Source organism: Scleropages formosus, chromosome 15, assembly GCF_900964775.1.
Source record: "Scleropages formosus chromosome 15, fSclFor1.1, whole genome shotgun sequence".
NCBI classification, from domain to species: domain Eukaryota; kingdom Metazoa; phylum Chordata; class Actinopteri; order Osteoglossiformes; family Osteoglossidae; genus Scleropages; species Scleropages formosus.
This window is the reverse complement of record NC_041820.1, coordinates 2,645,787-2,660,823: the sequence shown is the minus strand read 5'-3', so window position 1 is coordinate 2,660,823 and position 15,037 is coordinate 2,645,787. Positions and strand designations below refer to the sequence as shown.

General features: G+C 47.0%; 1 protein-coding gene across 5 annotated transcripts in view; it reads right to left on the bottom strand.

Annotated features, from left to right (window-relative positions):
* Window positions 1–4,432: 4,432 nt before the first annotated feature.
* Window positions 4,433–15,037, bottom strand: part of syt14a (synaptotagmin XIVa) — a 52,657-nt gene continuing 42,052 nt past the window's right edge. For 3 of the 5 annotated variants that reach the window (XM_029258421.1, XM_029258422.1, XM_029258419.1), the window contains 3 exons: window positions 14,314–14,503; window positions 12,925–12,981; window positions 4,433–9,262 (listed from right to left, as the gene is read on the bottom strand). In XM_029258421.1, coding sequence (XP_029114254.1) covers window positions 8,949–9,262; window positions 12,925–12,981; window positions 14,314–14,503 — 561 coding nt within the window. In that variant the 3' untranslated portion in view covers window positions 4,433–8,948. The remainder of the gene's footprint in view (window positions 9,263–12,924; window positions 12,982–14,313; window positions 14,504–15,037) is intronic. The other 2 variants (XM_029258423.1, XM_029258420.1) reach the window with 1 other exon arrangement.

The following is a 15,037-nucleotide window of genomic DNA, read 5'->3' as shown; positions in this document are numbered from 1 at the left end:
AAAAGGGCTGCAAGATTCCCAAAATGTGCGTCAAAATAGATCAAATAAAGTGTTTTCAACAAGAGCTTGGACAAATCCAACAGCTGGTAAAAAAGTACCGTACCTATTTAATGATACCTGTCGGTTTTTCTGACCACATGTTGACCCCGCTCGTGACAGTACGTTTTTTCACTGATTTCTAATGCAAATTAAAAAGTTAAAAATACCAGTATGTACTAGTAATAAATAATCAGTATTTATTATGAAGTGCCTAACTTACACATGACAACAGTGTGGATTCCTTTCGATCCTGTGCGAAACCTTGGATTTACTGACCGTTTAAAATCTGAACTTTGTCCATTGTTAGACTTAAACTGATCCTGATCCTCTCCAGAGTGTTACAGGTTCGAATCTCACAATTTCGTAGCCACCAACGCCACTCTGTTATCAGTTCAAGTTTTTAGGAGCTGTCATGACTCACCATGGAAAAGGCTGAGTTTCGCATCCCTGGCAAATTATAAGAATGATGTGTGTGATTCGCACAAAGTGCCACGGTGGGGTATCTTTAGCTGTCTGGAGTGGAATAAATGTGCGGAATTAACATCAAACGCTGGGATGCATGCAAAATCACCACTGTCTACAAAACCGCACATGGTTATTGAATTATAAGACAAACATTCATCTGGTGCTTGATGTGGAGCGGTAAGACAAAAAAGAAGCCGTTCCTTTCATCCCGCTAGGGTGTCACTGGCAGTGCGATACTTGCGGTGCAGACGGAGGACGTCCGAGGGGGTCGGCGGGAGTGTGTGTGCGGCGCGTGAGCGTCTGGAGCCGTGCCAGGCCCGGGTGCCATCAGGTGCCAACGACGCAGGTAGCGCCCAGACACAGACCTATAAAGTTACCAGGCGTAAAAATTAGACAGACACCTCAGCAAGTCGGGCCATTGTTTTATTACTGTGCAGAAGCGAGGTGAACAAACCCAAAACCGCACCCTCCACCCAGCGACTCACTCGCAGACTCGCCCAGGGTGGGGGGCAACAGATGGATCATGTGTCTCCACCTGGAATGTGTTTGGCACATCACCCAAGCACCTCACTGGTGATGGAGGGCATGGACACCGCAGGCACCGGGGTCTCACAGCTGCTGCGACCTCCATGTAGCCTCTTCGAACCTCGACGGGCGGTAAACGGGAGCTGTTGTGCTGTTGTGGAATGTGCAGTAAAATTTTGTGCCAGTGGAGCCTACGTTTTCGTACACTTTCCAGGTGAGAAAAATATGGTGCGATTCCGTTTTATTACCTTTTTTTAATTACTGCCGTTGTTGGCGGTTGAAGGTTTGTCACCTCTTTCCTGGGCTTAATTTATGCACATTCATTGTCATGATACATCGACTGGTGTCTTATAAATTTGACGGGGCCCGAGGGGAACCAGCGAGGCACTCTGGGAAAGTCCTGCTTCCCTGTCACTCACCGCGGTGGCCCGCCGACTGTTTGCAGCAGCTGTTTATTCGCTTCCGCTCCCACGTCCCTCGGCGGTTGCAGTCGGTTGCGTGGGTTCGTCGACGAAGCAGCCGCTCCCGAGCAAATAGTGCAGAGGTGTCGATGCTCTTGCTCGGACTTGCAGAGGTTCGGAGGTGTTGGGTCGGAGGGAGAAAACCATTTTTGCCATTAGATTATTCTTCAGGGCCATGGTTTTGACCTCCTTCCCTGCATTTATTTATTCCTTTTCAAAAGGCGTTTTATTTGCAGTGGCTAATAACACCTCCTAGCTCCACGCGTCCTCCAGCCTGCTGCGCTGGAACTGACCTATCACAGGAGGCCCCAGTCAGTGGTTGTCACGGTCACAGCTGACACAAAAACTTGCGGAAATACCACAGAAATGAGAATAAATTAAAGGTGGAAGGAAAGATGCACACGCTGCGTGGGCCTCTCCTGGGCTTGGCTTCCACTTTGTTATTGGACTCCCTGTTTTTGTCTGGTGCACTATGGTTTCTTCTGATGGTGGGAGAAAGTCTCTGCAGTCAGGCTTGCTCGTTCTGGCAATGTTGATAATACTGTAATACTGTTTGCTGAGTGTGTGTGTTTGTGTGTGTTTTCGTGTGTGTGTGAGAAGTGAGGGTGTCAGAGTGGGCTGACACCTTTAGCACATTTGCATACATCTTAATATATTCAAATATAGTTCCTTTGAATTTTCTTGCTGGGCAATCAGGATTTACCTTCTTGTTTCCATGGGTAACTGCCCTGGGGGTCCGAGCGGGATGTTTTGTGTACTTGTGATCGGCCGCAGTCCACCCGCAGCCGAAAAAGCAGGACCCACCGTTTGTCCTTTGGTTGCAACCGTTACGTAAGACGGTGACGATGTTCTCTGTGTGCGATAAGCGGAGGCGGAGGCAATTTCCGTGGATCCGATTTGAGGGAGGTGAGCTTTGTTTTGGAGGCTCTTCCTCACGGTCAGGCTGGCACTTGGTGGACCGCACCTCGGGAAAAAGGGCTGAGAGACAGCAGATTAGATGTGGGCTCTGCTCCGGCATTTCTGTCCCCGGGAGTCCGATTTCTTCTCCTTGCCTGCCGTGACAATCCAGTTTCTGGCACTTCAAAGGCCACCTCTGACTCAGGGGAGAAGAGCAGCGCCTCTTCCCCCCCCCTTCCATGTAGTAGACACCGCCGGGACCGAGTTGCTGCTTCTCAGTTGTACGGAAAGCAGAGGATAGCCGCTGCCACATTTCACGCAAAGCTGCAGTCTTTTACGAGAGGTTATGGGTTCATTTCCCATCACTGATTCCCCGCCCCCACTTTTCGGAAGGGCATTTATGGTAGAGCTCCTGAGCTCAGTGTCTTAATGGTAACATCTACGGACCCAACAGCCTGCGGAATGGGTGCTGAGTCACGCGTGCTTGACTAATGAGCAGAGTCGAACCTCCCGTTGTACCGGGACTTACGGCACCGTATAGACGGGCCTCCAGATTTGGCACAGATCCTGCCTCCTGAAGCCTGCCTGCTTCTCGCCGATACCCAGGCTAAGCAAGCGGGAGTTATGAGTTATCGCAAGCCACCATGCAACCTGGTTCCACTTCATTACGTTACACGCTCGGGCCGCTCATCAGTCGGCGCTGGCCTTGTGCGTCTCCGTGGGAGGCGCGATGTGAACTCTTACAAATGCTCTATATTCAACAAACATGCCTGTAACTATGTTTGTACCGGATTACGTACCGCATTTAATTTCATGGCATTTATGGGACGATCAGTTGGCCTGTAACTCACTGAAGGCCATGTTCCCAGGCCTGGTGTCTCCTCCTCGGTCCGAGCTGGACGGGCTCCACGTTTCCACTGAAATGGACACGCTGAGTGACCAACGTGGGAATGAAGGGGCTCCTCGGGCCGAGGCATCACCACACCGTCTTCGCAAGTCACCGCACGCAAACGGCGTTCGGTTTTGTTCCACTGCTTATTTCAGGAGCTTTGAGTTGGAGACGATTGGGCACGGTGTGAGCTTCATAAAATTTAACGGCACCTGCCAAAAGGGAGCTCAGGAAACGCAGGCGGTGTCGCGCTTCCTGGTGACACGATCTCTCGAGTATCGGCACTTGTGTGTACTGTAGGCAAGACGGTCACACGCCACCCAGACGACAAGTGTGCTTCAACAGGGATGCAGGCAGCAGAGTGATTTGAGCTGCTGCCTCTGGACTCAGAGATTACAGGTTCAAATCCCACCTGATGCAGATTACACCTGATCAAGGTACATACTGTGAATTGACACAGCAAAAATTACTGAGTTGTGTAAATGGGTAAATCAGTGTAAGTAGCTGAATGTTGTGCGATGCTCTGGAGAAAAGAGCTAAATGATTAAGTGCTCATTTGGTTCTGCTCAGGATACTTCAGTTTCTGAAAATATTCTTGCATGAAGTAAACAGATAAAGCAGGGGGCTTGAGCTAACCTGGCCATTTAAACACATTAAGATTAGAGACTTAACTGATTTAAATTCAACATCAACATGAGTGGTGCTGCTGTCTCACAGCACCTGGGTGGTGTGAGGATGTGGGTTCGATCCCCAGTCAGTCTGTGTGGAGTTTGCATGTTCTCCCCATGTCTGTGTGGGTTTCTTCCGGGTGCTCTGGTTTCCTCCCACAGTCCAAATACATGCTGTTCAGGTTCACCCACAGTGTGTGAGTGACAGAGTCGGTGTGTGTGTTCCACTGATGTATGGATGAGTGACCCAGTGTAAGTAGTGTATCTAGCAGTGTAAGTTACCATGGTGAATAAGGTGTGTGGGCTGATAACACTACGTAGAATTCACCGGAAGTCGATTTGGAGAAAAGTATCCGCTAAATAAATAAATGTAAATCTTTCCATGTTCACACATGACGTAGCAGAAGTTTACTATACCTTCATCGGCCATTTGTATCGTGGTTGTGCCGCGCTGACGCAGGACAGAAATGAGGACGCAGAAGCCCACAGCAGAACTGTTTCTCTATTTAAAACAATTATTTCACATACAAATCCTCTTTTTTTTTCTGAAACCATCGCGTAAGACGTTGTTACAAATCAATTCACGTCCAAAGAAGTACGGTTTAACACACGGCGACACAAACGTTGTCTCAGTAGTAACACTCTCGACCCAAAGAGAGAGAGCGAGAGAGAGAGAGAGAGAGAGAGAGAGAGAGAGAGAGAGAGAGAGAAAGTAAGGCACCGAAGGAATCGGTGGTCGTAGGCAGTCGTTTCGAGGAAAGAAAAGGGACAAAACATGAGAGGATTCATCTTGTAACCAGTGAAATCAGGAAGTAAAAGAAACCAGCAGAGCATATAACACACGTATATAAAATGTCAAAGACCCTAAATCACAGTAGTAAGAACACACCTTGTGAAAGTTCGGAAGCGAACGGGTTCTAGTCCTGAATGCGAGCGGGGCGCAGAAAGGCCCCGTGCCGGGATTCTTGTGCTGGGCCTCGTCGAACATCTACGTGTAATGCTGGTGTCATTTAGGTCCACGCCACGTCCCTGACCTTTGACCTTCGAACCCGCGGCGTAAGATGCCGGCGGATGCGATCTACACTATGTAACCACTTATTGGTCATGTGAAAGTTCCACACGTGTGCCATCTGTGCTGTGCTTCACCAGTCATTTTTGTTCTTTTTAGCCCCTCGCGCCCCTTGACCCTAACTTTTGAAATGTTTTTCCGCAGCGTATCGCGATATTACAGCTTCGCCGCAATCGCGTTTGTAGCTCATTCGCTCAACTTGGAATCGCACCACGGGAAATCTCACACGCATAGCAGTACTTTGAAAATTTCGTACCCAAGCGTCTTACGTTTTCAGGGCCCTTTCGAGGTTTATCTGGCTGAAGTGGTTTGTGGATGGGAAAGGCATAAATTCTCACAATTTCTGATTTCTGTCAGAATTGCAATTTACGGACCGAGTTTATATTCATGAGGGTTGGTATTTATCAACCGGCTGGATACGTAACTAGAGAATAAGGCAACTTATTGAGGTGAGTAAAGGGTTTTTCACTTCCATACCAGTGCACTTCTCCTTGCTATGCATGAATGGAAGGTGGGTGTCCTAGGATATCAGTCTGCCCTAAGCCTAACCCTGACCCTAACCCTAACCGTGACCCTAACCCTGACCCTGACCCTAACCCTAACCAATCACCATGCTGGTGTTCAATACAACCGATCCGCCACCGAGACTGAAATTGTATGTACAGACAAGATGAAAAGCCAGTATGTAATTTTTTGGGTCTGTGCCTGAGGGAGCGCAAGGAGCGCAAGGAGCGCAACGCCACTTCCCGGGGTTCGGCCCGTGAACCTGCCGTTGGAGGCGAGGGACGTCCTGGGCAAGAGACAGTCTGGCCGAGCGACCCATCGGCTTTCACAAGGTGGGTTTCACTGTTGTGCCGTAAGAGGTGTGCTTTTGTCATCACAAAGCTTACCAGTTTCACAAGGCCAGCTGACTAGGTGTGTTTTTTGTCTTTTTCTTTTTTTGAGTACACCTTCAACGGGGATAGAACAAGATCGGAAACGTTTCAGAACCAGTATGATATCAGCACAACTGCGAAACAACATCACATTGAGCGACAAGGTTTTTCCATACATTTCACATTGTTTTAAAACTTTTTAAAACATTTTCTATCCCTATGGGATTTTAACGAAGAAAAAAAAGAAGAGAACAATGATTTTTCTGTATAAACATTGTGTCCAAGGGTGTTTTTCAATGAGTAAATGTGGAAATGACACAATAATTAATAGATAAATTAATTAAACAGAGTGGAAATTTGCACTTCCAAATTAATTTTGCTCACAGAGCTTTGAACTCATACCAGATACCGTCTCCATTCATCATACTTTTAATATAAAAATACATAGGAAAAATTCTCTATAAAGTTTACATTATGTAACAATCGACAGTCTAGAAGTTGCTTGATCAAAATGCTGCGGCGGATTCGAAAGAGGTCGCGCAGAGGTTGTGACATTGTTGAAAAACAGGCTGTTTTCAGCGCCTGGCAAATGCAGCTTGAGGCCTGAGCCGGTGGCTTGTGTGCAGTCCAGCCTTGAGGTTCAGGGAGACCATTTCAAAGGGCCTGGATACCACAACCATCAGCAAAGAGCCACCCTGCAGGCCACTGCCAGCTTCACAGCAGTGAACTCAGGCCTACTCCTCGGCAGTCTGCAATGCCACACGCTTCAAGGCTGAGAAATGGTAGAAATTAAATGGCCAAACAGAAATCACAGCTCTAACGAGCTGGCCTATCAGAACTCACAGCTCCGACGAGATGGCCAATCACAAATCACTAATGGCTTCCCTATATATGAGATAACCAGTGTCTACGTGTCAGTGAAGACAGATCTCAAGGACCTGCTATAACTGAAAACACCAGATTTCCACCTCTGACTGTATTGGATTCTAACCCCAGCAGTAGCATCTCGACAGCGTTAACTACACAAGCTGCAGATTCGAATCCCGTTGTATCCGCCAATCTGATCCGCCTCTCAGCTATTTTGAGAAAACCAAGTGTGAAAGATCTAATGTTCAAACAGTCGTTGACCTGGAGCCCATGGGCTTTCAGCAGAGGGATGATACCTTAAACACCATAGAGCTGGTTTCTCCTTCCTTATAAAAAAACAGCCACAACCACCATAAAACAAAAAATAATTCATAAAAGTGCAAAACATGTTTCGCTGAAGAACCTCATTCACCCACATACTGAAAGCTGTAATCTGGTAGAATCACAAGGTGTCAATCATTCCATGATTTGCTGTATGTCCCAAGGCACAGCAACAGCGCCCCCCGCTGGGGGAGAGGAACTCTTACGCGTCGCGGTCAGGAGCAAGTGAACGTAAAAAAGGACCGTGGAGCGGTGCTTTCCAGGATAAAATTCAACAAAGCCGCAGTACATGCTTACTGGACACCCGTAAAACCCTAACCCTAACCAATCAGCCGTACCGGAAATACAGAAATATTACAGTAACAGCAGGTAAACAGTATTTATAAGAAAACAACCTCCGGTCACAGACCCCTCAGGCCGTCCAACTCGAAGGCGTTTTCACGTGGATCGTAATGTGAAGTTTACCATGGTATTATGACCTTAATATTATGCATGACTCTTGTAGATTTTCCATGCGTCATAATGAAAAATCTGATGTCTTCTTGGTTGTTGGCTCATATATAGATATTTAGTTTTTTTTTTTTTTATGATTTCTTCCTCTGTCTTCCTTCTCTCGTACCCGAGTGGGACGCAACAGTAAGACAGCCGAGTTTAAATTTGGAAAACCTTTCCCAAGTATCTATTGATTTTAAATAGATACTTCACAGAACAAAATGTTTTTAAATATATTTAGATATTTCATTTATTTATTTTTTTTTAAATTTATGAGAACAAGCATTTTCTGTCCCTGAAACAGATTAAAAGGGCCTTTTGGCTTCGAGACAGAATACACGATTATATGTATTTCAGTGAAAGGTAAACTGTAATGAACCTGCAGAGCACTGAAGGCGTGGTGCTCTCACAGGTATAATCATGTTAATAATTATAATTAAAAAGGACGGCTGATGATGATGCTGCAGATGGAACCGTAGCTGTGAGACAAAAGTGACTTTTAAAAGCCGTTATGAGCCCATTTGTTTCAGGTGTGCTGCGGAACGGAGTCCTTTCTCTCCCTGCACGCAGGAAAAAGAGTAAAATAAAGGTAAACGAGAAGAGGTGCATTTGTGCTTGGCGAAACGTCACCACTACGGTGGAAAATACTGTTCCCGTTAGAGAGCCCGTCCGTCCGGGAGCCGAGGATCACGGGCTAGCACCATTAAAGCACAAGAGAAGATGCCCTGCGGAGTTCTTCTGTTCCTCAGCGATAAAGTACGTCGCTGCTAATGCCACGAACGAGCGACACCAGGCATCGAGACAGACGTGTAGTCGCCGAGCGCAATTTTCCATCTCTTGTTGTCTGACGGCTTTTCTTGGGATTTTTGAAAAGCATGCGCAAGGTGGGGTTTTTTTGGCAACGAGTGCAGTGACTGTGCAACGCCCGCCCGCTCTCCAAGCTCGAACCCCTGTGAGATCACACAGCTTCTCCACACAGTGGTGTTGTAAGGCCTGGCTGGGAGGAGGGTGCAAATGCACTGAACAGTTAGAGGAAGAAAAGTGGGTAAAAAGAGTGTGTGTGTGTGTGTGTGTGTGTGTGTGTGTGTGTGTGTGTGTTGTGTGGGAGTGAGTTCACTGTAAACAGGCAGCACTAACCCCTTCTGACAGCTCCGTCTCAAATGAACAGCATCAATGTTTACAAATACGTCTTTCATGGTCATACATGTGGAACATGGGAAAGAAAAAAAAGGAAGCGGGGAAAAGAACTCTTACATCATCCTTCACACCATGTCCTACAAGCTGGACCCACGGGGGGAGCGGTGGCCTCCTTACAGAAGGTCCTGAGCTCCGTCCCTCTTGACCTTCGCCTGCTCCTGCTGCTCCTGGACGCTCCTCCTCCTAGGACTCGAGCAGACTGTGCCAGCGACACACCTGCTGCCCCTTGGACTCCTTCATCTGCGTCCAGTGGCTGAGCTCCTCCTCCCCGGAGCTGTTGAGGCCCAGCGAGATCCAGCCGATCATCTCCTTGCGCTTCATGCTGCGCTTGTTGTACACCGAGAGGACGAGCGTCACGTCCGACAGCTGGAACAGCGCCACCTGGAAGACGAACGTCTCCTTGTAGGTGGGGTTGGGCTGCCCCCGGCAAATCGACGTCTTGCACTTGGACATCTCCTGGCCCATTGAGTTCAACAGCGTCAGCTTTACGTATGTGTCTGAGCAGGGGTGGGCGGAGCCAGGGGCGGGGCACAGAAAGGGAACGCAAGGTCAGAGGTCGAAGGCGCATCATTACAACCAGTTCAACGGTCACAACAAGGACAGCCGCTCAACTGACTACGGCTTCCGGTGGTTAAAGAACCGATGACGCGTCTCACAAAAACTCTTTCCACTGGCCAAAGGAGGGCTGAAAATGGCTTCAACGTTCATCAGCTCCATCTCTTAGTGGCTCCACAAGTTGTGTGTGCTGTGCCACTGTTTCTAGTGTCGGAAAGGCGTTAGGCCATGGCGAGCAACACAGTTCTGAATTATTTCAAATGGAGAATGTCCTGGCAGTTAAAATGTATTTTTCGTCATTTATTTTCATCAGGCTCCTCAGTTTACAAACCCACTTGAGATTGGATCCCTTCATTGCTCCACATTCTCTTTAAGTACTCTGACGTCCGAATAAATTAAAGCTTGATAGCAGAGCGCTCCTTGGTTTATCAGCTGGTTATGTTCTGTAAAATTTCTGGGTAGAACTAATAGTAATAATATTATTATTATCATTATTATAGAGTGCTTTTCTTACAGTGACACAGAGCGCTGATCAAATAGATAGTTCGCTATATATTAGATAATTAAAGCACCCATGCAGTTATTAAAGCTGTACGTATGCCTAAAAATAATAACAGACTGTTAAATTTCTTTGAATATTTTTGTTAACTTTGAGCTATAATAATGTAAATTTAAAAATGAGCGAAAATTAAAAATGCGTTGTCTCCACAAACACACACAAAATATTCAACGCTGACGGTCGAAGTTAAGTTTGCAACATTTTTCATCTTGTTATTGATCCCCAACACTCAGGGCCACCAGACATGAGCTGTAAACACTGTGGAAGAGAGCTGGATTAAGGCCGTCCCACACTCACTGCCTGGGGGGGCTCTTTACCGCCATCTATGGGCCGGGAGTGGAAACACAGTTCGCTTTTGCTCCGCAACAAACAAATGCTGGAAAATACAAAAGGGAATGCGTTAAAAGAAATAATAAAGCGGGAAAAGTTTGCATCTCCAAAAATTTCTAACTCAACCATTTGTAAAATGAGGAGCCGGTACTGTTTTGTTTTCCTTAAATCGTATGTTTAATTAAAAGCAGGGTTTAAGTTCCCCGTACGCACCGGCGGTCCTGGAGGCAGCCTAGAAAAGTGAGCCCATTTCGGTCCATCCTGCCAGCGGATCTCTAACAAGGTCGCCGTTTCCCGCGCCTTCTCGGGCGACGCGCTTTCGCCTCGGTTCAAGAGCGTGATGATTTATTCAAAGAGAATGCTCATTTTAATTAGTTCCCTTTTGTAGCGTCGGGAGAATCAATTTACAACTCCGTTCCTTGAGCGTTAATTATTTCCCCCCACAATCATTTCTTATTTTTGTTTTTGTGCAGAAACGCCGATGAATGGCTCGACACGAACCACTGTATCGAAGCGAATGGTGTACGCCACAGCGAAGCGTCGCAATCACAAAAGCCCAAGCAAACGCAACGCACATCTTTTCAGGCCCCGCTCCGTCTTCGCCTTCAACCGTACTTAATAATAATGCATTCTCTGAAAAAGCATGCTACTCTCATTTTTTTCCCCCTCTGTGGCAGGAACGTGCGACGGAGCTTTTATGTGGCAGAAAGGCAGATGCAATTGAAGCTGCGTCTCACTGCTCCGAATAAAGAGGTTCTCGGGCTTTCATGGGTATAAAAGGTTGGGTTGAAACAGCCTTGATTTCCATTCTGCCTCCGCTGAATCGGAGCCACTGTGGAGCTGTCAAAGGTTTAAGTGGCCGGCATCAGAGCATGGCTTCTGGGGGCATTGTTCTTAAATGACTGGGTTGCGACTGTCAATTAGTTTGATAGCCAGAATGCAGCTGTGCAACTTGGGTTTTTTTTTAATGTTTTTTAATTTTTTTAATTTTTTTTTCCCTCCCCCTGGACCAGTCCTGACATCTCTGTTTTCTGGTGTCCTGGGTCAAATCAAAAGCACTTGGTCCTAAAGCATCATTTCCATTCGATCACATACACACAATCGGCATGTAGTAGAGTAAGTCGAAAAGTATCCGCTATAGCATTTTAACTTTTTATAAACCCCAGGTAGTGGTTCACTTACGACATACGAGGCCTTTGACGGCTGTCCCGTCAACCTTGTTACGTTGTTCCCATGTACCGTATGGCGAGAGCGGCCGGCCGCGCTGCCGCAAGGCGCCACATTTGTTATCGACTCAGTCGATGTGTCTGTCGGTGACTGTCTTTTATTTCCAAAAACGTTTCATTTGCCAAACGTTTTGTTTGTGATTCCATGTAAGTTACTTTTTTAAAATGCCTAGGTAGCAAAAAAGTAAGTATTCTGGTGCCGCAGAAAGGGAAAAGCAACAAAAAAACACATGAAAGTGAAAATAATAGTGCAGCATGAATATAATAAATGTAATACTGTACTGTACATATTATTTGCATTATTTAAATGTGAATAATGTGTGCAATCAGTGCAAAGTTATAATGAAGCCTTATTATACCGCTATAAATTAACACTCACGCATGTTAATTGTTTAAATATCCGTGTGGTTCATATAATACCGTATGTGGGGATTTGCGACGTATGACAAGGTCTTCGTGACGGAACCTCATCGTAAGTCGAGGTCCAGCTGTATTTTCAGGATGCTTTTTGACTTGCCCTTGTGTTTTCATAATGAAATGCAAACGGTGCTTTAGGAACAATTCTAGATATTTTAAGCCCGAGTCTTCAGTTCAAGGTTTAGATGAAGACAATACCTGTGCAGTATTTCTATGCTATTTATTTTAGAATGCAATTAAAAAAAAAAAATCATTAATTTGGCATGCTAAATCTTATCAACATAATTTACCCAGTATTGTCGGGTATCAAATCAAACAATTAAACAGTTCATCTTTACCCATGTGGCTGCTGGCCTGGTAAAAGGCAGCCGAGCTCTACTGGGGCTCGGAGGTGCGTCAGCATTGAGAGAACGTTTAGCGTTATTCGGGAAGGTCTTGTTATGGGAATTAGTGGGTAAAAACTGCAGTACCAGTGTATTTTTTCCTTGGGAAAGGTGCAGTGTAGGAATGAGATCTTTGCCCATATGTGACTATAAACGAATGGGCCAGACGCTCCTGCGACGCGAGCGTTAAACGAGTAGCGCACAGTAACCGGGCCCCGGTGCTGCACGACGACTCCACCATGCGAGTTCCCCGGTGGGATAGGTCGCCGTCCCGCGCTTCCGGCAGAGGAGGGTGCACGGAGCATGGCGTCAGGCGCCCCGGTGGGCAGGAGTGCGGCACTGCGGAAGGCAAGCGGTCACGATGCGATGGAGGAAGCAAGGGGACGGGGGAGCAGGGAAGGCGGAGGATGCGCCAGCTTAGCGGGTGGGGTGATGCACACAGCACGGAGCCGCCCGCGTTCGTCATGGATGCGGCCCTTGTCATCTCGGCTCAGAAAGATTGGTCTTTGTGTTCGCCGCAGACACTGCTCTGTCAGGGCACTTGTTTTTCACATCCAAAATGTGTCATTCCTGAGCAGCCAGCATCCATGAAGACGCAAGACTACGAGAGACAGACAGACGAGAGCATCCTGAGTTGATGGAGGGGGAAAGACGAGCAGCAGGCGGAGCGCCCGCGGCCAGGGACTCACCTCTGATTATATAAACCTGTCCACCTATCAAGTGTTTTAGACAACAGAACAGCCCATCTGACAACAGGGGTTGGGAAGCAGTAAAAGAAACAACGACCAAGATGTCAATAGTTGGGTAAGAGACAACGGGAAAGAGAAGACGGCACAAGAGCAGAGAGAGAAAGAGAGACAGGAGGTCAAAGGTCAGTCATCACAGAGGTCAGCAGGAGAACATCGGCGGAGAAGGTTCTGCTGGAGAAGAGTCTGGAAATTTTCAGAGGGTAAGAACAGGAGGGGTAGTTCGCGGTGGATTTACGTCAATGACCGGAGGATTGCGACCCAACCGCCATGCTTGGTTCCGTACCCAGCCTCTTATGGCCGCGGTCACCAGCCGTGGGCAACATCTCAGTTTAACGTCACTGTGATGAAAATGCCTTCACCTCACTGAAGAAAACCCTCTTTGTCAATTCAATGCCTGTTTTTGATCGACAGATTTATAATATTAAGATCACATTACAAGAACATTAGAAGTGAATTTTACACATTAAAACCAACTAAACGGTGCGACCGTAAGTTTTCAAAGTCCTTGTGAACGATTATCGGTGTGTGTTTAACAAAAATGTCTTATTTTACATTCTGATGTACAGTATAGTGATTACAGCTGCTGCCTTTGGATATGAAGGTCGCAGGTTTGAGCCACATCTCCGGCTGTAGTACCCTTGAGCAAGGTACTTACCTTAAATTTACTCAAGTAAAACTACCCGGCTGTATAAAAGTTTAAAATAATTGTAACCTTCACATTGTAAGACATACACACACTGTGTGAAACTGCTTGTCCTGAGGAGCAGGAGCCTAACCAGGCAACACAGGGTGCAAGGCTGGAATTGGAGGGGACACACCCAGGACAGGACGCCAGTCTGTCGCAAGGCACCCCAAGCAGGGCTCGAACCCCAGACCTGCCAGAGAGCAGGACCCAGTCAAGCCTGCTGTGCCACCGCGCCCCTGACATTGTAAGTCACTTTGGAAAAAAGGTAAATGTAATACATAAATCAGAGTTCTTACTATATAAATATATTCTAAAAACTCTGATTTCATGGCAAGTTTCTACAGTTATTCATGCAGCCAATACAAAATTAATATTTGAAACATTATGTCAGGCCGGGCTGTAGATTTTGGCAGTTTAAGGGATTATCATCAGTGCTGTAATATAACCTTGTTGCTGTTGATGTCACAAACCCGTCTGTGATTCCACTGGACAGCGAGCTGTGATTGTATCCAGCTGTGCTCTCGATGCGTCCAACAGTTGGAAATTATTTGGAAACGGGAATGGTTCATTCTGCGAATAGCGTTTGTTTACAGAACCGAGGCCTGTTTTGGACCCAGGACTGGAGCTCCCTGTGGCGTACTTACTGGGTGGCTTGTTGGCTGCCAGGTTTTTGAAGTGACTACCCTTGATGACCTCTACGGAGAGGCGGCCCGTGGTGGCGTTGTAGACGAGGCCCACAAGGATCTCAGGGGCCGAACCCTGGCCCACCGACTGGAAGGATGAGGTGCTCTCGCTGCATGACATCTCTGATATGCTGACCTGGGACTCGCACCCCTGGTGACAAATGGACAGGTGGACTCCTCTTAACAGCATTTACTGAACATGCAGTGATGGGCAAAGTCAAATTTGACAAAAACCTGCCCTTGGTGGCTTACGCTTGGGAGCAAGTGCAATGCTGACTACAGCGGTATGAACGGATGCTTCAGTTAAGGACTCAAAACCCTGCTGGACCATGGATGAGAATCCCCTGCCTTACATGATCACCTCTCAGCTTAGAAGAAACTCCTACTCGGAGCGTAGAATTAACGTTTTATAATTCTTCAGATGTAATGAAGCGGAAGCTTGGGTAACAGAACTCACCGTGGTCCTTTGTGTTGGTGGAAATTTACACCTCATCCCCTTTCCCATATTAGTGTTTCCTCATCACTTCTCTTCTCAAATACCTACTGAAAAGACTGGCTCTCGGTTGTGATCTCTGTCTCTTAGCAAAGGCATGTTCCAAAAAGGCGCTGGTCGCAGGACAGGAATGCTGGTCCAGTGCCAAAAACCTGGACAGATCCTAAAGAAGACGCTCGCTTCTGAACACCA